The sequence below is a fragment of the Pteropus alecto genome, unplaced genomic scaffold, assembly GCF_000325575.1.
Source record: "Pteropus alecto unplaced genomic scaffold, ASM32557v1 scaffold20, whole genome shotgun sequence".
Classification (NCBI taxonomy): domain Eukaryota; kingdom Metazoa; phylum Chordata; class Mammalia; order Chiroptera; family Pteropodidae; genus Pteropus; species Pteropus alecto.
The window spans coordinates 14,815,783-14,840,257 of NW_006436298.1; the positions used below are offsets into that span (position 1 = coordinate 14,815,783).

The 24,475-nt window shown below is 35.0% G+C and overlaps 1 protein-coding gene across 5 annotated transcripts in view; it reads left to right on the forward strand.

The window, feature by feature from the left end:
• Positions 1 to 24,475, forward strand: part of ATG10 (autophagy related 10) — a 200,343-nt gene that overhangs the window by 125,401 nt on the left and 50,467 nt on the right. For all 5 annotated transcript variants that reach the window (XM_025047846.1, XM_015590319.2, XM_006913193.3 and 2 more), the window contains one exon: positions 8,375 to 8,472. In XM_025047846.1, coding sequence (XP_024903614.1) covers positions 8,375 to 8,472 — 98 coding nt within the window. The remainder of the gene's footprint in view (positions 1 to 8,374; positions 8,473 to 24,475) is intronic.

The following is a 24,475-nucleotide window of genomic DNA, read 5'->3' on the forward strand; positions in this document are numbered from 1 at the left end:
AAAATATCCATAGTTCTGTTCAATAGCTTGTAAGAGAAGATAATCTGTCAGCTTTTCAGAAGAGTATGGGAAAAACTTTGGAGAGAAGGAGAAAGAAGGGTGATTGCCAAGCGGAAAGGTGGAGAGGGCATGGCACATTTGGGGAACAGTGAGAGGCCAGTTTGGAGTAGGAGTTTTGTTCAGATGAGTTGTGGAGGAAAGGCTTGAAAAGATACATTGAGGTCAAATTATGGAATAGATAATGGATGGAAAGGGATTGGAGGATATAAAGAAAAAATGAAAGAAAATGAGCAGAAATGAGTGAGACCAGTGGAGGGGTTTCCTAGAGCAGAAACTATGACTGAGTAAAACAGAGGAATAAATGAAGGATGAGAAGAAATTAGGAAGAATGAAATTTTAGGAAAAGGAATTTGGCTATTTTTTTTTTTGTATTGTTAGCATTATTAAAAATGTTTAATAATAACCTCTTAGAGTAAATGAGCTGGGAAAAAATCTTTTCAGGGAAAAACCACTGTAGCCCATAGAGTGAGAGTTAAAGCAGTTTGTTGAACAGGAAAAAAGAGTGAATTAGAGAGATACTTAAAGATTGAGGCGAAAATGATTCTAGTTAATTATAATAAGCAGGAAATAGAAAATGGTTTGACAGATAATTTAATTTAGAGTCTTATTTGATTGTAGAGATATTTTAAGAAAGTTTATATATGCCACTTTTATTTATGTAAACAATAAATCTAGCCAAAGTCATAATAATGAAATGGAACATGAATTTTGGGAGATTAAAAAGAGATTCTAGGGATTGAAATGAAATTTGAAGAGCAAACAGTGAAAGTTATTAAGAAAAATAATGAAAAAATATTTAACTAATATAAATATATTCAAACTGAAAAGTCCAAATAATAGAGCAAATTTAATGAGAATTATTTGTTGAACCATGTAAATGTTTGAAACATTAGGGTGGAAGTAGGATGCTAGGTTAGAACATGTGATGGGAAAAGAATCTCATTGATAAATCAAACCTTGATTTAAAAGTGTATTAAAGAAAAAGTGTTAGAAAAATGTGATACAAAACAACAAGACACTAACTAGTCAAAAGTTTATTCTAACCTGTATTAGTACAAAACATCATATATGTACAAAAAGCAACAGATTTTACGTGGATCGAGAAGCCAGTAAAGGCACAGATGATTTATTTTCTTACTTGCAAGAGACTATAGCTTAGCTTTCCTGCACATGTGAATGTCTGTGTCATGGTCCAAAAGGAAAAAACATTTCTTTGCTTACTCTTGGCAAACTAGCCCTGTTTGAAACATCTATTAAAATATACATGAATGCCTACTGTGTGTATAGCGAAAAACTCATTAGCCTATTTTTACAATATGCTGAAAAAAATCACTGCACAGCTCGAAATTAATTTATTGCTTTTTTCCTCTTTAAAGTCATAGAGTTCTTCAAGTCCATATACTAGGTGCTATGCTGAAAAGGTGGAGACTTCATTCTTCATGGGAAGGAGACCAAGTCAGATGGTGGAATAAAGTTAGTCAAGGTGCTGCTACAGGCATAATAGGTCCATGTTCTGGGAGTAAGGAGATTTTAAGAGAGCCAGAAATCCCAAATGCTGAGTACAAGGATATCAGACCAAGAAGTTGGAATCAAAACCTCAGAATACCTTGGGTAGGACTGAAAGTAGAGTGTCGTCTGCTTTAGAACCGGGAGATCCAATGTTGGTATTCATCTAGAGGTATGGTCCTCAGAGTTCTGATAAATAGTGGTATCTCAGAGTTGATGTCTCAGGTGATCTTGTGGACCTAATATTGCTTCCAGGGGGACATTTTATGACTAAAGGATTCTTCGAGAATGTCTTGTAAGTACTTCTGCTAGGTTAAGTGTTTAACTTAATTTAAATGAAAGGTTAGAGCATTACTTGCATTATTATAAGTTTCTTAACACTGTGTGGACAGTTTAAAGTGAGTCAAAACTACTTTTTTTGCTGTTTGATGGGCATATTTCTCATAAAAAATATATTGTAACATACATAAACTTTCTCATGCAATTAAAAGGCATTTTACATTTATTTTCTACTCAAAATTACTAGATAAATATATAACACTTAAAATTTTTGAGCTTGTAATTTTGAAAATAGATAATTATTAAGCAAGACTTTTAAACAATTTATTCGGGCTGTATTAGTTAGATATACTTGGTTGCAAATAATTGAACTTGACCATGATAAGCAGAAAAGAATTTACTGGAAAAGTAGATCATAGAGTCAGGATCAAAGGCAGGAGAATGACAAGATGAGAGAGTGCCTCCCTTGGGCCTTAGTGGTGTGAAATGAGCCCCCACTTTCCACTTATTTTGGACTTTCTCTCCCAAATTGAAAATATGTTTGAGTACTGAAAAATAAAATATCCATTATATCTAAATCTACTTAATACTATTGATTTATATATAAGATTGAAGTTTTAAAAATATACCTGTGAAACATTTGACCAATGAATTTTTTATCATGATTGTACAGTCTTTATCCTTAGTAATAATTATGCTAATTGCTCATATTGAATGTTCATCTATCCAACTACTGGGAAGTATTTATACACAAGGCATAAATATGTTTCTGGGATGCAGAGATGAATAAAGGAAGTCAGAGATGGATGATGCCCTCAAGGAGCTTACAGTGTAGCGAGGCAAATAAACCAAGTCTCAGATTCACGGAAACAAGTACAATATGTTAAGGACTGTAAAAAGGTAAACATTGCTACTAGGCAGAGCATAAACTGGTGTTTGCCAGGGGCTGGAGAGTGGGGGAAATGGGGACATGTTTGTTAAAGGGCACAAATTTTTAGTTCTGAGATTAATAAATTCTGAGGATCTAATGTACAGCATGGTGACTATAGTTAATAATATTGTATTGTATGTATATACTTGGAAGTTCCTAAGAGAGATTTTAAATGTTCTCACCACACACACACAAAGGGTAACTACGTGAGGTGGTAGCTAACTAACCTTATTGTGTTAACTAACCTTATTGTGATCATCATTTCCCAATATATATGTATATCAGATTATGTGTTGTACACCTTAGACTTACACAGTGTTATATGTTCATTATATCTGAATAAAGCTGGGTAAAAATGTTGCCACTAGGGCTCAGAGGGCAGAGGTTCCCTTGAGCTGGAGTAACCACGAGAGATCATACTGGACTTGGGATTTGTCCTTGCAGTGATGAGGAAAAGGGCAAGCCAGGCCTAGTAAGAAAATCAGAAAAGGCAAAATTCTAGATGCTCCTAAGTTAGGCAGTGTTAGTAGAGATTGCTAGTGGCAACAACTACCACCACCACCACCACAACAACACAAGTAATACGTGTGATTCACTTCATAGTTTACAAAGAGCTCCTGGATATGGAGATGTACAGTGTAGTGGTGGAAGTGCAGGATCTGGAGCTAGAAAGCTTTGGTTCTGATTTTTAGCTCTGTTACTTAACTAACTGTATGACCTTGGGGAAGATATTGAACTTCTTGTTTCCTTTCTCTCATCATCTGAAAAAAAAAGTCGAGATAATAATAATACCAACTTCATAGAGTTTTGAAGATTGTGAGCTAATATATGAAATGTGGCTTGACACATAGTACCTTTCAACAATGCGAGCTGAGTTATATATCTTGATCCTCACAATAACATTGTGAGGTAGGAACTGTTATTATCCACATACACGGGTGTGAAAACTGAATGTGCAGAGGGATTAAATGATTTATTTAAAGGTACATAGAAAACTAAGGAGTTGAGGCTCAAACTCCATAGCCTTTTTTTTTTTACTGCATGATGCTGTCATTCAAATAACTAAAACTTAAAGAACATATGAGTTAATTAATTGATGTCATATGTTAGTAAAAAGACTCTGTATTTGGGAAATTTTCATTCAGATTTCCTGAGCTTAAGAGAGATACAAAATGCTAAAAATGTATGTAGGAATAAATAAAAATTGCAGAATTAGCCAGCATACTAGCTGATATGAATGCACATGAACAATTAACACTCATTTCATATCATAATGTAATTTTCTCACTGAAGCAAAAATGAATTTTCCCCTTTGGTGGAGCATCAGCTCTCCCTTACTGTGGAGTATGACATGAATTTTTATATCTTTCAAGCTCTCTTGAAGACATATTGAATAATGACATATTTCATTTTGAAAAAATCCACTCCTTCCTTTTTCTTCTTGGTGACTACATTCAGAACATTATTCTTAAACTTACTCTAAATAATTTATACTTCCTCTAATCTTCATTTTAGGAGTTATGAAATTTTAGTGAAACTATGCACAATAGGATAAGGTGACTTCAGTGTGCTTGCACTAGAGTTAGGTAGTGCTAGTGAAATATCTCACACTGTTATTTAGTTCATGAAAAGTAATAGCCTTGAGAAATTTAATTTAGAAAGCTGCATATTTTGAGTAATATATAGATTCCTTGACATGTAGGTAATTATTCAATTGAGAGATTTTATATGAAAATGTTAAATTAAATGCTACTGGCAGTTGCTAAAGATTGTACTTTTTAATTATTCTATTTTTCATCCAATGTCTCTTTTTTTTGTCATTGACATTTTAGGTTGCTGGCAGAATATTCCTTTACTTCAAATGTATGTTATCAATTCAGGTAATAGAGACACATAGTAGGTACTTGATAAACACTTGTTGTTAAATAAATGACCTCAATTGGCCATGATCACTTTGTGGGTTGCTGTGGAAATTGTTTCGGCTTCTACTTCACTTTTTCAAGTATGCAAGGGATTTTACTGAGCTTCTCAGCCTCAGTGTGATTAATGAGATTTCTAAGCATGTTCACATTGGTGCTATCGAATCTCTAGGGTCTGAAACCAGAGAGTTGTTGATTGAGTATGCTTATGTCTCCTCCGAGTGAGGGCAGACAGAAAAAAATTGACTCTCTTAACAGAGCTTTAAGTTTCTGACTGAAGATACCCTGAACTGAACATGTAGGCACATGGTGTGTTACATGAACTTAACCAAGTATTTATTGATGCCCACCTTTTAATTTTAAGCTAGAGTTTGGGTCTTCAGTTTTCAAAAATAAATACACACAAAACTACCAAATTGTTCAAGTGTCTGCCACATATAAGTTCTGTTTTTTGTGATGTCGTTCTTTATATATTTGACTATCTCAGTTCAATAATTTCAGTGGGATTTCTGAAAGCTCCTTTTTGTTATTGGAATAATTAGTCACGATCATATTTGAACATATTTTAGGTGTCAGTAGTGTCGATAGTATATGGCACAGATGAAGATGTTGCTGATTAGGTCATTTTTTTCTTTTTTCTTTTGTATAAAAGAACACAGAACTAACTTTTGTAAGTCCTTTGATCATGAAGGTGTGAGCTATTACTAGGCAAACCAATGATAAAGGCTTGGGAAAAGAACCCACATAATACTTTAGTAAATCATTATTATCGTATCTACATGTGAGAGACAAAGCTATATTACCCAGATCTTCTGTAGTGTAAATGATCAGCAGAAACTGGAGAGACTGACACTCTTGTCAAGGTAGGGTTCACAAGCACTTGTTTAACTATCGTTAATACATGTGTTTTAAACAGTTCTATAAGTGCATTAGAGAATAAACTCACATCCATTCACTTAAAATACACTCTTCTCTTTATAATAAATGGTAGCACTCTTATAAACATGCATATAGGAGTGTCATGCATCTTTTTATGTTTTGAATTTGTTTTTAACTTCTTGTGATTGTCTGTTATTCTAAGTTGACCAGATATTTTTTAATTCTTCTATTTGAAGGTGTTAAATATTTTTTTTCTCTAAATTTGATGTTGTTTGACAATTTATGGCACATACCCTCAATTCTAGCATCAAATCTGATGATCTATCACATTCATTCTGGGTTTCTCCACATTGTTGCTATGCTGCTGATTATTATGTTTTGTATGAATGTTTCTTGCAGAGTATGCAGGTTTTTGACGGTGGTAATATCTAAACCAATTACTCCATCTTTAGATTGTTGACTGAAATATTTTCAGGAATAAAATTAAAATCATTACTGATTACCAGATATTAAACCCAACATTCTTCTCTAGGTCTGCAAAGCCTTCTCCTGTTTTAGAGGAAGTAAATTTTAGGAAGGCATTCTTTCATCCATCATTACTCAGTAAATATTTATAAAGCATTTGCAACGTGTGAGTGAGGCCTAGGACTATGCAGCGGGACTGTAGTGGTGAAGGGATAAACACAGTCTCTGTCTTGAAAGGCGGCATGGACTAATAGGAAGAGCACTGAATTGTGAGTCCTGAGACTTGAGTTCGAGCTCCAGCTGCATAATTCTGGCAGATGTATATTTCATAAGACCTTGTTTGCCTTATTTATAGATATTATACTAGCTCTATTATTTTTTTACGACTTGGTTTCTTCTAAGTTTGACAACTGAAAATTATTTTAAAAGCATTTCTTCTTTTTTATCATTTGATTATTAGTTTGCTATTTGACACTAAAGTACTTAAGATCTTATTTTCCTTTTCTAGCACCAATACACACACACACACGTATGCACACACATACATATGTGCATATGCATATTTTGAAGATATGTAATGCTTATCTTAAGGGCAAAGTTTGGCTCTACTCTGTAAATGTGTTCAGAAAACAATATAACACAGATACTGAAGGCAGCTTGTTTTTAACTTGTAGCTAAACATGACATTCAAATGTTAATTGGATGAATAAATCTTGTTCATTTTACAGACATGGAAATGTCAATGGAATAAAACTATTTATCACGAGATAATGGTCTCCTGCCGCCAGATAAATGCCAAGATGAAGATACTTACTGAAAATGTATCAAAATATTCTATTGCTATTTATTGAAAATAAAGGTTGAGGAAAAGTTCAACTTTTCAGGTCAAACATGAGAAATGCTCTGCCTGTGGTAATAGTATATTACGATATCAAACACAATGTGCATGGTAAAGAAACATGAGAAAATTCTAAGAAGTAACGGTCTATAAATGAATGTTTTCTCTTTGAGGTATGAGCATTACTGGATTAGTGCAATGGGGGCTGGGAGGAGACTCCTAATATTTATTTAGCACTTATAATATTGTATCTATTACAATCTTATATTCTAGTGCTCCTTTTCCTACCAGCCCCCCATCTCTGCTCATACTCTATGAGTTTGAATACAGTGCATTTTGGTTTTGGGGGGAGGGGTTTGAGTAGGTTATTTCTCCAAGTTTTGATGCATTTGATGACCAAATATTTCTTTGTATTTAGTGATTTAATATACTGATGAGTTTTTTTTTTTTTTTTTTTAATTATATTGTCCACTTGCAAAGGAAAACAGCACACCTGCAATTCTTGAGGACATGATAGCTCGGAATGGGCCAATAGCACTAAATTCTAACAGTTAGACAACTTTTTTTCTAATAGTGTATGGTTTAAAAGTTGCTAGGTATCTCTCTCTTTCTGCTTCCTTTTCTGAACTTAGATATCTATTTTTCCACTTTACTTATCTTCTGCCATAGCGATCTTCATAAAATACATTATTTGAGTGGTTAAGAATAATTGAAGCTGTTTAAACAAAGAAAAGGAGAATTATTGTTCACTAGAGTTTTTGCTAATCTCTTCATGACAGTCCCTTCTCACATCCCTCCACCCCTAACATCCCTTTCTCCCCTGGACACAACTGGCTGTTTATGTCTCCCTCATCTGGACTGGCAGAGAACTGCAGTTTTCCTCTGTCAGCGACCACTTTCTTTCTACTCAATATTTTAATTGTTGATATACTGTACTATTGATATACTTCTCATAGTTCTCCTAGTAGATGGTAGGCTCCTTACTAGGAGAAATTGTTTTCCTTCCCTCTGTTCCCTATGATATCTAACAGAGTGATTTAAACATTACAGATACTCAGTCAATGAGAGAGTGAAAGAAGTATGTGTATGGTCTCTGATTTTAAGGAATACAGGAAGTATTAAGACTTCAGAGATATCCATGATGCACCTTGTTAATATGGGCATCTGTCTAGCTAGTCTTTTGCCTATGCTTGTATCTATTAGTTCTCTCTCAAACACATTGGGATTTTATTTTATTTATTTTATTATTTATTCATAGAGGCATTGAATGAGCAGATAATTTAACTGCTAGATGGATATAAAGGAGAGAAACTTGAATGTTTAAATTTCCTTCAGGAAGAAAATATTAGTTCATATAGCGCTCTTTTGATATATGAATAGTATGTGTATTAGTAAGTTTATGAAAAAATCATAATATTCTTCTGATAGTTCTAAATAGACACCAAACACCATTATGTCACACGGATTACTGACAATCTTTACCTTACGTTTTAACAGATGGAAGACCTTTAGCTCTGAAGGACATTTGGGACGGAGTACGTGAGTGCTATAAGACACGGCTGCAGCAGGGACCATGGGATACTATTACCCAACAGGTTAGAGAATATTTTCATTTTATTTTATGCAATCCTTTCCTTATGCTCATTTTTTAAAATCTAGTTCTCTCTCCTCTGCTGTTTTTCCTATTTCATTCTTTTATATACTTACAGATTTCAACTCAAAGACATTTTTCTTTAAAAAACCTTCCTAGACCTAGGCTTGGTTTAGCCTCCCTGTTATCCACTCTCATAGCACACTGTAATTTTTTTTCATGGTGCTTATCACATTTTAATTACATATTTGGATTTTTTAAAATTACTGTCTGTCTCTTCCATTATGCTGTGTGCTCTCATGAGGACATACCATGTCTGTTATACTCTTCATGGAACACCCAGCACCAGTACAATACTTATAATGGAGTGAGGCCCAATAAAAATGTATTAAGTAAGTGAGAATAGAAGCAAAGTTAGCATATACACTGAAAAAATAGATGATTTAGCTGGTATCACCTGTAATGTTTCAAAGTTTTGCTCATAGGTTCATTTGTAAAAAAAAATTAACTGTTGATTAACAGTAGGTTTGCAATAGTGAGCTGAGAAAGTAGAGAAAAATAGATCCGTGAAAGTAAATATAATAAGTAGATTTGCAAAAGTAGAGAAAATAGACCTGTCAGTCATATAAGTCATTATTACTGCCTTGCTAAAATCAGCAGTTAATTATTTTAGAAATTTAAAAGTACTCATCACCTTGCAACCAATCATGGTCTCCTTAAATATAATTTTTACTTATATCAAAGTCTTATTTTTCCAAGGCTCTGTTAAGCTTAATCAAAGATTCTTTTAAAATGACTTTATCAACGATTAGAATTTTCATGCCCTCTTATGTGTTTGATCATAATAATGACAGTTTACCTCCCAATCAACATAAGAATCCTTAGCATTTCATAAGTAGTTCTTTGACAATGATTGCAAATGACCATTTTCTAGGTTTTAATTGAGGACAAAACTAGGTGTAAGTGTGTGTATCTTTCACACTGCCCCTCAAATTAATTTTTTCCTTTTCCTCCCCCACTTTGACCCTCCTAGATCAAGCCCTGTAGCCTCACCTGGAACAGTTAGTAAAGCCTCCTACCTCTGGTTTTCTGCTCCTTTCCTCCCTTCTCCTTACCATTAGTCAGATCTTTACAACTCCTGCATTTCTCCTAGCCACGTGCAAAGCTGCAGTAGCTCCCCAAGGGCATATGACATGTAGTCTAAATGCCTCACTTGGGCTTTAGTGGCTGCCACTCCCTGGCTCCAACCTGCCCTTTCTTTTTTTTCTTTTCTTTTCTTTCCTTTTCTTTCTTTTCTTTTCTTTTCTTTTCTTTTCTTTTCTTTTCTTTTTCTTTTTCTTTTCTTTCTTCCCTCCATCCTTCCTTCCTTCCTTCTCTCCTCTCTTTTGTTTATTGCATCCACAGTTTATCAGGGGAACATACATATGAGGCTTATCTTGGGCAGCGGCAAGACAACATATGCATCCTCCATTCCAGCCTGCCCTTTCAAGCTTATCTTCTATTCCACTCCACACAGTCTCAGCTCCTGCCAAACATAGCCATTAATTACCTGAACCCATCTTGTGCAGGGTGTTCTTGAAATTCTTTCCAGGTTTAATGCCTTCCCTGTTGCCTTTGTTCTGTCTTTATATTTCTTTCTCTTATTCTCTCCTATGTTCCTTCCTCTGAAACCCCGTCAGCTCACAAGAATGGCCCCTTCTGAAATCCTAGTTCCGTAGAACAGGCATGGATGGTTACAATGATAAATGGTAATGAATATATAAGCAAATCAGCTGTAAAGATTTTTGGCAAGAGCATTTAATTTTATGCAAAGTATTTTAAACTAACCTTCAAGTATGTCAAGGTGAGTGCTAAGAGTTTCAACTTCCAATGTCTTGTCAGTGACCACAAACCATCTAAAAGCTTATATGGTAGTATCAGAATCCACAGGACCCAGAAAATGTTTGATCGTAAGAGTAAATGAAGATAGCAAAGGATAAAGGAAGAGAACATCCAAAACTATATATATATTTAACTTTAGTGTCTTTTGTCTCAGCTTCTTCTCATTTATGTTTTCCATTATGTTCCTGAGCTCAATTCTTATCCATTTCATTTTTCTGTCGCTAGAAGTCCTGTTATTATGTTCTCAGTGCAAGCCTATTGCACAATTCCTGGTAGTCTGTGTCCTTTTGGGTTTTAATTCTACGTTTCTCTGTTTTGTCATGTCACATGAACAAGATTTTGAACTCAACTGTATTTTCTTAGTTTTCCAGTATGACATTACAAATAGATCTTTTTCCATTAATAGAACTGCTACGTTGCTAAAGCAACCAAATGAACCAATCTATACCTTAACTGTTTTTAATGGAATTGATTAATATCTTTCAATTTATAGGCATTTTAGTGTCATATAGATAGTTTATTAGTGGAACATTTTTTCCTACCTATCACATAGCGTAATAGGTAAGGATCAGATCCTATCACAATAAGTGTTACTAGCTAATACCAAGTGCGGGCCTACTTGATATGAGGGATGTTTGATATAACGAAACTGTAACGCGGTTATAACATTTAGATATTCCTTTGGAATTTGTCTTATTAGAAAAGATAAAAAACTTTGTTTAAGCTTTGGAATAGCTCATCACAGTGCATGTACAGGCACTAAAGACCTAGCGAGAGAAACCCGTTGGTTGCCATTGCACTATTTGACGTTTGAAAGTCATCATCGATATTTCCTTTGGAGGTCTTGGCTTCTAATCTCAGGTTAGTTAATGAGTTGGTATTTCTGTGCTCTTCTTTGCTTGAGATCTTCGAGAGGGTGGGTCTTCACTTTTATAAGGCCCCATGTGAAGAAAAAATTGTGGGGTGAAGGGGAAGGTGTGATACAGCATGAGGGGAGAATGAGCTGGTAGAATATCGGTGGCACCAAATAGGAGACACCGCTTTACAGAATTATACTAAAGAACCATTAGCGTGCAGACTGAACGTGATAATAATATCCTGTCCTTTAGAGTGGCTTAAAAACAAAAGCAGCCTTCGCATAATATAAAATGCATTTCAGTTAATTTTCAGGCTTGATTGTGCTCATATAGTTTGTTGCTCTTCATCTTTCGTAATCACACTTCTGTTCTCTCAACATTTGTCTTGATGATAAGGACCTGCTCATGTCAGACACGAGCCCTCTCTTTTGAAGACAAACCACTCATGAATCTCATACATTTGATTATGGTGATTACTTACCTGCTTTTGTCCAACATTACAGGCTACCTATTATCTCAACCCTGCAGCCTAATAAGGAACTTCCGAAAAAAAGTTAACAGATGCCTAAGCTGGATCTGCCTAAATCGATAGAGCGAATATACAGTAATGATCGCTGGAAAGTGTGGGCTCTATGTTTTAGGTAAAGGGTTTCTGTGATCTTGGCACCAGCTAAAGTTATTAGATAAAAAAGAATACTTTTAATTTTAATTGAAGCTGTGTATGTTTATGTATGTGGTATATAGTGGTCAGATGAGTAATTTTTTCTTACTGTCTTTTTATAAACATGCAAGAGTAGAAATAGTATAATGTACTTATAAACTCATGGCTGATCTTATTTTTCTGGTATCTCATTTAATCTGGAATTTTTTGGAAGCAAATCCTAGACATCATTTTATCTCCTCCATAAATATTTAAGAAGATATTTTTAAAAGATAAGGACTCCACACACATGTTTATAGCAGCTTTATTCAGAGTAGCCCATGGAAACAACCCAGGTGTCCTTGCGAATGTGGATGGTTAAACAAACTGTCGTATATCCTTACCATGGAAGATTACTCAACAATGCAAAGGAATCAGCTATTGATACACTCGATAACCTAGATGAGTCTCCAGATCATTATGCAGAGTGCAAAAAAAAAAAAAAATCCTAAAAGATTGCATAGCATATGATTTCATTTATCTAGTATTTTTGAAATGACAAAATTATAGATCGGAGAACAGATATACGGTTGCCAGGGAGTTAGGAAGAGAGTTGTGGGTGGGAGGGAAGTAGGTTTGGCCAGAAAAGGCAACATGAGGGAAATGTTCTGTATCTGACTGTGTCAACGTCAATATCTTGGTTTAGATAGTATACTATAGTTTTGCAAGATGTTAGCACTGGGGGATCTGGGTGAAGGGTATGAGGGATTTCTGTATCACTTCTGACAATGACATGTGAATCTACAGTTATCACAAAAAATTTAATTTAAAAATAAGATAAGGACTCTTAAAAAACATAACCATAATTCTATTATTGCAACTAAAATTATAAATTTCTTAATATTTTAAGATAAACTATTGATGCTTAAATTTCTCCAATTGTTTCTTTTTTTTTTCTGTATCACTTGACAATGACATGTGAATCTACAGTTATCACAAAAAATTTAATTTAAAAATAAGATAAGGACTCTTAAAAAACATAACCATAATTCTATTATTGCAACTAAAATTATAAATTTCTTAATATTTTAAGATAAACTATTGATGCTTAAATTTCTCCAATTGTTTCTTTTTTTTTAACAGTATCCAATGAACTTTACACATTAAAATGGTTAATATCTCTTAAGACATATTGAATCTAAGATTCTTATTCTTCCCTCTGTTTTTTCCTTACAGTTTTTTTGTTGAAGAAACAAATTTGTCCTATAGTATTTGCAGTCTGGATTTTTTTTTTTCCTAATTGTATCTCTGTTGTGTTGTTTAGCGTTTCTCCTTTTTTTCTATAAACTGGCAGTTAGATCTTGAGACTTGATCAAATTCAGGTTTGGCTTTTTGAGCAAGAATACTTCATAGGTTCTGGATACTTCCATCTGGAAGAACATGAAGTCTGGTTATTGATCTTTTTTTTGTGATGTGAGCAGCCACTGATTATTGCCTAGATTCATTAGTTCATTCAAGATTGCAAAATGACAATGTTCTAATTCTTTTATTCATTATTTATTAGTTGGACTACTTCTTTAATGACAGTTTCCCTCACCAGTTTAGTTACCTTAGGTATGCTTTGTATAGAAAAGGGATGAATACTTGATTCTTTGTCTTTATATTCTAGCTTTCAAGATAAGCTGATTCTCTAGCATCCTCCAAAAAGTGATCAAGAAAGTTTTTTATGTATCTTTATGAACTCATGGATATAAATGTTATAAGCATTTCAGTTTATTATAGTGATTATCTTTATTGATGCTCAATTTTCCTTTTATTTGGCCAGAGAAAGTCTCTTTAAGTTGGTTCCTGAGCTATTTTGATATAACCCAAGTAGCTTTGCTGATGTCTTGCTTTTTGATGTAACAAGTTGTATATTCGTGTTATGCAATTCCTGCCCAGACATGGACTCAACCATTTTCCAAGTAGTCTTGCTTCCTTTCAGAGCCTTCATCAAGATGCTGGAGCCAGAGTAGATTTGACTCAGGGTACCACCACTTACTAGCTGCTTGACCTTGGGCAAATTATGAAGATTCTTTTATTAAAGATAATGATAGCATCTATAGAGAAGTGGTGGGAAGACTAATAAAAAGAGGATTTTATGTAAAACTCAACCCGTCTCATATCTCCTTTCAAATGTATTCTTTTAATCCCTGAACTGTGTGTATTTTGAATTTAGAAATCAAGACTTCTGGGAATTTTGTTTTTTGATTCCATATGCCTAGGCAAGGCTATCTTAATACAAGTAAATGAATGGCATTGGGTGGATAAGAAACTCTTTGATTATTTTTTTTCATATGATCCCATGTAAGTATTGTGAGAGAACTGGGTTAAATATTTGTAGGGGGTGGAATAGGAAGAGCCTGTGCAGTGCACATTTTGCATATCCCAAATACCGCTGATTTCACTTCGAAGACTTTACATGTCTAAAACATGCAAAAATATGATAATAACTTTCAGTGAGTTTTCATTATAGTTCCATCATAAATCTCTCAGGGAAAAAAAAAATCAAAACACAACAAAAAACAAAACTTTTTAGGTACCTTTTGGTGAATAAATTGCTTTTAACTCTCAGTAATACAGGAAATCACTGGTTAAGGATTCTTAAATAATGAAGCTTGATATGTTGCCTGGTGATTTATAATGATGGCTGATAAACTGATGATTTAATTGTGCTTCCTCTAGTAATAATCTTAAGTGCTCCAGTGAAGTTCCAGTGATTGGCTTTCTTCTGAACTCAGTCTCCCTAGAGTCTTTAGGCATCTCTTTTACACAACATCCGATAACTGACTTTTAACTGTTCCTATTTTAAATAATACAAATCAATTAAAACACACAGCTGTTTAACAAAACTTCTTAGTGTTGGTATAGGTCTCGGTGGGTATTTCCTGATGGCTCATAATGACATCAATTTAGTGCACCTGGTAGGATCTGTGTGAACTGGAAGTGGCTTAATTCTTAAATGACAAGAAAATTAAGAAGCCTTTATGGATTGCTGCTGCTGCCTCAAAATCACTGCCAGCTCCATTTCTGGCTCTTTCATAGTGGAGTTTTATTTAAATGGCATTGCAGACATCATGTGATTGTTTTCTCTGTAATTTGCTACTAATTTGTTCATTCTGAGTTTCTTAGTATTCATTGTGGACATTAATAAGTCACTTCAGTGGGTGATTTTATAAATGTAAATGTATATTATGTATACTATGTGCAAATATATACCATGTATCTTGCAGACTTTTGTTTTAATAGTACACAGTGATTCTATCACACTTCACTGTTTTAGGAGAGTGAAATATGTTTTCATCATATCTCACTTTCTTTGGTATCTTAAGGTAATGATGATAGTGTTTGTATTTGTAATTATTTTTAGATTGTCAGTATGCACATGCATTGTGACTTTCAATATTTATCGAATGCTGATGCCGTGGGTACCTTACATCATCAAAGTACCTCACTTTCCATATTCAATTTTTTTTTTTTATCTTTCAGAAATGTCTACTGTCACTCACACTACATTGTGCTTTTCTTGGTTAGGGGTAAAAAGCATTTTTATAAATTTGTTAGTTCCTCAGACTTTACTTACATTAAGAAATGTATTTTTAAAAAGAAATATATGAAACTTCTTTGTCATTATCTCTAAACAATTAACTTTTCTCAAATTTTTTTGGGCTTACACCCTGGAGTGTTTTTGGAATAACATTCATATGAAATTCTATTTAGGCATTGGTATAATATTACTTTCTCATCCAGCTTTTACTTTCTAAAGTTTTCTGACTGCTAACCACTAATTTAGTGTTCAAATTAATCTAAGTAAAAGGGGGGATGATTTATTATTTAGGGCCCTAGTTTTATTAAATTAGTTCTTAAGATGTTTTGTTTTATTCCACTTCATTGAGACTTTAAGATAAATAGTTAAACAAGATATGTATTTCTTACAAGTAACTGGATTATAATGGAGTATTTGGGTTTTACTTCTATAAATTGAAGTTTATTTCATGAGATAATTAAAACAAGAGTCTAGTTAATGTTCTGTTATATGTATATCTGGTTGAGCAGAATATTGCTTAGCTTTTTACCATCAAAGTTATACTTTTGACTTAGCACATGCCTTGATTTTACACAAAAGCTTTCTTTAAAGAATTTTCCAGTGTTTCATTGATTCTTAAAACTTCTGTCCCCCCAAAAAGGAGCAGTTATAAATGTAAAAATAAAATACTATTCCAAATATTTAATAATTTATTTTAATATTACTCATCTTAGCACATTTCATTTTGATAATTACCTACCATCAATTTTTAATTTTTAATAAACATCTTAGTTCCAAAACTTCAAGTCTGAGGAATATTTATATTCTCATTTCCAGTTTTTGAGAAAAAGGTTATTGATGGGTGGGTGGTAAAGCTGCAGCTTGAGGTAGGTAGAGCAGCCTGGGGAATGGGAAGGCAGTGGAAGATGGATTCTGTAGATGCACTTACCCAGACAGCTTTTGAGTCCCTTGTAGTGGGGTACAAGCTTTTTAAGAAAGACACTATTTGTTTTATCTTATTTTGGCACAATGGTTGCTGCACATTCATAATCTATATTGCAGTTATTACACCTTTTTATTCTACTTCCTACCTCTTTTAGCTTCTCTTTTGCTTGTTGTTTTCCTGATTTTTTTCCATGTCAGCTGCCAAATTTTCCATATTACGTTTGCATTCTATATATTTTTAGTTTAAAATTTAGCCAGTATATAGAGATAATACCAAAGTATATAAAGTATTTGTGCAAATCATCGCAACCATTTTATTGTATGCCGATGTCATTTTTTTTCAGGTTATAATTTATTTTTACTTCCCTCTGTCTAATCCGAATTTCGAAAATATTTCAAGTGGTGTATATATGTGCACTCTAATATAAGATTAATACATATGCTATAACCATCAAAGCAAGTGAATAAGAACTAAACGATGGAGGGGAAAGACAACTGCAACACAAAACCTAGGCTAAGGAAGTTTCTGAGCTTTCTAAAACAACAAATAAGCGAAAGAGAAAGCTAATTAAACCCACGGTTTCATTCTGTTATAGAAGGGAGCAAACAAGTTTATCAGGAGAGATAAACTATTTTTCTTATATTAAATTTTAGAAAGATAATTTTACAAATGTGAAAAATTGTCTCCTTTATAGGTACCACTTAAACCAACTTTAGGAGATGGGGAGGGAGAGAGTGATGCTCAGTGTCGTTGTGTGATGTACTGCGTCTGTGTAGGTTTACACTGTACAGGTCCTAATTAGCAAATTACTGTTCAAACTGAGCCTGCAGATGTATTTCGAGTGCTTAGAAATTTTTTGAATTTGAATGCCTTTGGACTGAATACATGCTCTGTAGTCGATTATGGTCACTTCCCTGCCCTATTGTCTCATATCCTATTTCACTTATGTACTTTGCCTGCCTGTCTTCTAAAGGCACTTGAGTTTGCTTATTCCTATATTGATAAAATATAGAAAGAAAGAGCTTAGATATTCTGTGTAATTCTGAATGTGTGAATTTCAGTGCATATCTTTGACTAGCCTCAAATAAAGGTGCTATCACTGGGGCTTAAATTTTTTAATAACTTATTTTTTCCTAATTAAAAAAGTAATAGATAATTTTTAATAAAATACCAAATAGTAGAAATAATAAATTTTACTCATAATCTCAAAAATTAAAAGTTACCACTGTTAACCTTTCAGTGCATAGCTTTCTAAAATATTATGTATTTATATAATTATGTATACATATAATACATATATTCACACATATGTATATATTATATATGAATATAGACAAACACAAATGAGATCATACTGTGCACCTGTTTTTTAAAACTTACATCATAGACAACTTTTCATGCCAATACTTAAATACATCTAAATTTTTCCTTTAATGACTGCACAGAATTTCATTCTAAGGCCATCCTGTAATTGTTTTAACCAATTTTATGTTGTGAACATTGAATTCTTTTCCAGTTGTTTGTATTATAAATAGTTCCTAAGTGAACTTCCTCTACATATAATTTATGCAGTTGTTTAATTATTTCTTTGGAAGAAATTTTTAGAAGTGGAATTGGTGAGTCAGTGAATATTCACTTTCAAAGATTTTGTTAGCTATACCCATGTCAATCTCAGAAAAGATGTACTCCTACCAGCAGTATATTAGAGAGCCCATTTGAACCCAAAGTACTGGCTGACACTGATCATAATTGTTTTTCTTAATGTGTTACAATCTGCTGTCAACCAGGCTTCTAATTGGAGTCACGTATCAAAGACTTTAACACTAAGTTACTGATGAATAGACGAGATGTAGGTTGTTCCTGCAGTTGATTGGCACATACATGTTAGACACTGAGGAAGTTAATGTTTGGTCAGAATTAAAGGGTCTGATTTCCATTCCTGCCAAGACTGAGCATTGTCTTTACTGTCCCGAGGCGGCTGCAGACCTGCTGGCAGGGCCAAGGCTTTTCTTTGTCAGCTTCATTAGATTTGTGCAAATGATTGAACAGGGTCCATGGAAACTCGTAAGTCCTGCTCCTTTAAGCATGGAAAATAGGATCTTGGACTGCAAGGTTTTTGGGAGCTGAAATTATCAGTCATCTACCTTACCCAGATAACAAGACTTGTGTAGAATATTTGAGTGAGTAAAATTGTGTTGGACTGGGCCTGCCAGGATGAGGTAACTGTAAATATATCCCCCCGCCCCCAATAATTAAAGAGTTAGCATTTTGAATACTTTCAAAATATTATCCATTTGGGGCCTGAAGAACATCTTTTAAAGCTGACAAATTTGGTTTTGGCCCAGTTGGCTTTGGCACAGTGGCAGTAATTGGCCATGAGATTAATGTATTCTTTAAGTGGAAGCAGGTCATCACCATAAAGATGAGTGCTTGTCTTTCTGTTTGCTGTCACAGGAAATCAAGTTCTTACTTCTTCTAAAAGCTCTGTGAAGTTGGAAATAAATTTAAAAACATGGGGCTTGAATGAAACTCTATTATATAACCTTTTAAGATTAGAATTTATCTTGTCTAAAAATTATTCCAGTAACAATAGCTAACATTTAGGTAGCATTTCCCAAGTACCAGGCATTCTTCTAAGTACTTTACACATGTTATTTTATTTAATCTTCTGAACACCTTTACTAGGTTGATACTACTTTCCATATTTTAGAGAAGGGGAAACTGAGGAACAAAGAAATTAGGTAGCATGCTAAAAGGTCGAACATCTACTAAGTTGTAGAAGCAGAATTGGAGCTCAGGGAGCTGTACGTGAGAGCTCGTGTCCTTAAGCACTGTTTTAGCTCCAACCGTGATGCTCATCTCATTCTCAAGATGGTATCATATGCATGGTACTGTGTTACACTGGGTTCGATCCACTTGGGGTCATGGACCCTTTTGAAAATATGATGAAAACTCTGGAACCTTTTCCTAGATACACAAAATTTTGCAGCCCTAATCAGAAGAACCCTCCGCAGGACAACCCTGGAACTTATAGCAACTATGGTGGATTAGAACTTAACATCCTTTCCATCCTCCTCTTCTTGTGCCCTTCTTGCACTGAAGACACTGGAAAGCTAAAACACAATTCTCCATTTCTCTCGCGGGGGGAGGGAGCCCGAATTTAACCGTATTAGATTTATCATGTCAGATGCATTTGTGCAGCATTTGGAAAACAGAAGCGTGTGGAGGTTGCGTTTGGTGGAAGCACTGTAGGTCATGGAGGTTATCCATGTGGCTCCAGTCTCAATCACTAGCTTTGGGAGTGTCAAGAGGCAGAGTGTCAAGGGGCAGTCATTTTCTTGGTGTGAATTGCGGCAGGTATGGCGTGGCCCTGGAGGTGGCTGCAGTAGAGGCAGGTTTCTGATCATGGGAATGGGGGTGTGATTCTAGAATGGCAGATTCCTGATCTGAGAAGAAGCAGTAGGTTCCATAGTTTTCAGTTCTCCAGTGTGCCTTTATTAATTGTCCCTGGGAAGTCATCTAGAATTTGTTTACGCAGCCCTCTCAATGAGAGCTTCAACTAGTCAGAGTAGATTATGTTTTTTGCAACTGAATCTTGACTGGTATAGTAACATACAGCTGCACCCAAAGGTTGAGAGTTTGGGGGTGAAGTCAGAAACATGTGAGTTTATCTTTGGGTTCTTCTACTTATTAGTAATGTGACCAAGGACAAGTTATTTGACCTTTTACCTTCCTCATTCATAAAATGGGAAATTATTTCCATACAGGGACTATTATAAAAACTACCCCACTGGGTTGATGAGAGAGTGATACAAATTAATGCATGTGATGTTTTTAGCATAATTCTTGGCACATACTTGATGCTAAGAATGTGAGCTGTTATTGTCATTAATCCATAAATACTGTGAAAAGAAGAAGCAGAAGACATAATTTCTTTTCTGTATAAAATATACCCGAGCAGTGGTCAATAGAAGAGTTAGTTGTTGAGCTTCACAGTTTCCTAGAGCAGTGTATTCACAAGCCAAGACTGATAGTTTATGGAGAAGAAAGCTAATATAGAGCACTTAGGGGTTATATTTACTTAGTTAACTAGATAAAGTTTTGTAGTTCTCATTCAAAAGATTTGAAAAATTCTGGTAGCAGTCTCCTTTCTCAGGAAAGACATTTTGCTTTAGATGGCTATTTTCGGCATGCTGTTTATTATGGGATGTGGTTGTCACTTAATGGGAGGACTGTCCCAAGCCTGCATGAGCAGTGAAAGTAGCCCATCTGGGCCTCAATGAGAATCCATCTCCACATGCTTTTCCCTGAGCCATGCCATGCATTCTATAATCTGTGCTTGTTACTGGGCTTGTGGCTAAACATACAGCTTCTTATTTAGATATAGATATATGTGAACCTATCCTACAATACATCTACAATTGAATACTATATAGATATTGTAATCAATTTTGTAAACCATTTGTTGATGAAAGGAGTTGAATACATGTCTAAGTACCTTCCTCTAATCAATATGTTCCTTTCTGCCAGGCTTTCTCCCCGCCACCCCCTGCCCCAATCAATATTCAGATAGTCTTCAATGACCAAGAATGCAGTGGCCTGTCCTTCACACCCTCACAGGGCAGTTCAGGGAAGTTTTTCCACTAGAGGACGGCCAGAACAGTGAAAGCCTTAGACCTCGGAAGGTTGCTTATGTAACCCATCTGAAGGTTCCTAATGCCTCCTTCCTCTCCCACCTTGACTTCCAGGTCATCATCATACAATCAAATCAGTTGCAAACAGTTGTCAAATGAGAAAATACATTCAAGAGTCCTGTAAAATGGTATTTTTGATCCTCCAAAGTCCATCTCATAGGTAGAAATAGTCATTGAAATGCCATTATTTTCTACATTTTATTACAGTTTATCATGGGCACATTTGACATCAGTGCCTTTATCACCACCAGAAAAAGCTGAATGATCAATAGTGCTGGTCTCTTGAATATGTCAATAATGTTTCCTCTTGGGGTTGGATTTAAGAGAACTAGGTTATAACTTTACACAATCTTGGCCACTGTTTCCCCATTGATCAAAATGGTATCCCTAGAGTTGTGGACCAGAGGGAAACAATCTCATCTGAGCAAACAGTTCTTCTGCTGATGAAGCTTGAATCAAACAAATCATTATCATTTCATGTACTCCAATCTCGTGAAATTACTGTGCCAGCTAATTTGAGTTTTACTCTGAGATCAGGAAAGCCCCATCGTTGAGTGTGGATATCTGGGGGCCCTTCTATGTGTGTGTTAGGGTGTACGTGAGGGTGTTGGGGAAAGAGGGGACATATTCGGAAGAGGCTAAAATAAGTAGATGGGTTTTTGGAGCCTTCCATCACACTTCAATCAAAATACCTTCACTTCCTTCTGTTTTTGTGTTCCTTGTAAGGTTTTATTTACAAAGTGTTCTGCTGCTTTAAAATGTTTGCAAACATATGAACTAGAGGACATGTTGTCGATATAATTCAAAAGACTATCAACTTAAAGCTAGACAACTGTCATTGTCTTATTCCTCTTCAAGGGGCATTTTAGTTTTGAGCCGTGTCAGGTCTATCTTTTGAGGGAGTTGAATCAGGAGTATATAAGTCTGTATTGTTTCTAGCAGGTCAGTCAGAAAACATAATCCTTTTTGTCTTGACTGAGGTCAGTGTGGCCATGCTTACTTTTGCATCTGCTGAAGTTATTTTGTGGAATGATTGAATAAATGCTTCTTAGAGTCCACAGCCTTGGATATTACCGAGTTCGTTCTTTCAAACTGAGGCAACTTCTAAAATCTAATGGTATGACCAGGAGGAAGGAGATCAAGGTGTTTGAATTTAGCTCCCATCCTGACACTTTATAGGAGATGGGCTTTTGGCCCTCTGAGTATGTTCTGTAAGCTCCCTTGGAGTCGGAAACTATAGCCAGTCAACTTCGGAAACTAAGGGTCTTAAGTTTCTACGGCTGCCAATAGTGTCTGCCTTGTTTTTTAAAGCCAGCTCAACTCGCTTGTACCTTAGATAAAAATGGCCAACCTGTACACGCACCAAAGTAGCTCAGGAAAACTACCCAAGACGTGCCTTCTTCCTCACTTGCATGCAGTCTGCTTTCACTGCTGTCTCGTTCCTGCCTGGCCTGAAGCACTTGGCTGTGTAACACTAGTGTTGACGCCCTGTGGTTCCATGACCTTGGTACTTGAGAGTGGTCTTACTGATGCACAAACCTCAGCTCTCTCTAGTCAACATTGGCTTCGGTCTTGATTCCCTGTGCTACTTGAAGAAAAATCCTCTCTTGTTCTGGCAGACTAACAACGCTCTACCCCCAAACTTGGCAGGATCTATCTAACCATCCCAATCCTCTTCAGCCAAGATTGGACAGAGACTAAAAAAATCTAAAGTACAACATAACCAACCAGTCATTCTGAGATGGGGGTTTTCCAGACTAGTTCATCTAAGGACAAAAGTGACTTTCCAGGTGGTGGTTTGGAAATCACGAGAGCTCTTTATTTTATGTACATCTGCCTGTCTCTATAAATAAAATGATTTGTGCACCCATTCCAAGTTCACATTCAGGGGTTCGGGTGACTGACCTCAGCTGAGTCCGAGTGCCCTCAGAACACTTCTAAGGGCTGGAGTTTAGCAGGAAGTAAAGTCCATTTCCTGATCTATGAATGTTCTCTCCAGGTCCTCGTTAATGCATGATGTTACACACCGTGTCTGTGGAAATAAGAAGCCCTCATATATTTTAAAGTGAAAATAAGAGGAAATTTCAGAGGCAGGGAGGGACTGGGCCTGGAGAAGTTTGATTAAGGGGATTTAGCTAGTAATGGAGTGTATCTCCCTTAGGGTTTTCATTTAATTTACCTGCCTAAATTCTAGATTTTATTCATAGACATTCTGACTAAGTAATACCAGGCCATATATAGATGAGCAGAAGAAACCAGATTTTCACTTAATAAACAAAACAGAAGGCGAGGCTGAATCTGCACATTTTCTATGTTTTCTCTAGTTTTGCCCTTAACTTTAAACTCAATCCCAAAAGCAGAGATTTTACAACCTGAATCTGGTCTAGGAAGTTATTGCTCTCATTTTGTAACATTCTAAGGACAGGCAGTTATTATATTTTAACTGAAAAAAATTCTGAGAAGGGAACAGTACTAGAATAGTTTCTTGGGATTTAGGGACTTGCTTGAAACTTTATCTAATTGCTTTTTTGCTTGACTTTCCACTTTGACTTTTCTGAAGACTGAACATTCTAATTTTGTAAGTGAAAGTATTACTTAATGGTTAATATGATCATTTACCTTTAACTTCTGGTAAAGAGCAAGATGTGCCCTAAATATTTCCAGGTACATGTGCACATTCAGCTCTTACAATGATATTATGTAGCTAATTTTCTTCTAGTTTTTCTTGAAAATGTTTCAGTTAAAAGCAGACAGGTTCCTCTGATCACTTATCTCTGTCATAGGGATCTTTAAATTCTAAAGGCTAATATTGATTTTTTTTTAGAAAGAAGTCCGGAAAAAAATTTGAAATTTTAGGTGAGAATATTGGATGATTTCTTTTATTAGTAAAAGAAAACAATGTAAGAAATCTCCCAAGTCAAGCAAGTTTCACCAATATTAATTAGACATTTTTCTAGATGAACATTTACTGATTTTTCTCAAAATATGAAAACTGCATTTATTTCATGGTAGAATTTGTGTGCTTGTGAGGGACTGTCTTTCTAATTAATAAATTCCTGAAGTCTTAATAACTAGCATGTGAGTCATTAAAATATGTTAAGAAGCATAGACTTTATAGCAAGAAGGAGGTAGATTGAAGCCTAACCTGACCCTTATGAGCTATGTGTCCTAGGGCAAATTACCAAAAAATCATTTTGCCTGATATTAGTAGAGCTACACCAGCTTTCTTTTGGATAGTACTTGTCTGATAAATCTTTCTCTATCCTTTAATTATTCATCTCTCTGTTTTCCCCCCACCCCCCAATAAATAGAACATTATTCTTAAAAATTTACCTAGAGTAAAATTCACTTTTTTTTCTTGGTGTACAGGTCTGTGAGTTTTGACAAGTGAATAGAGATAGGTAACTGTCACCACAGTTTAAGA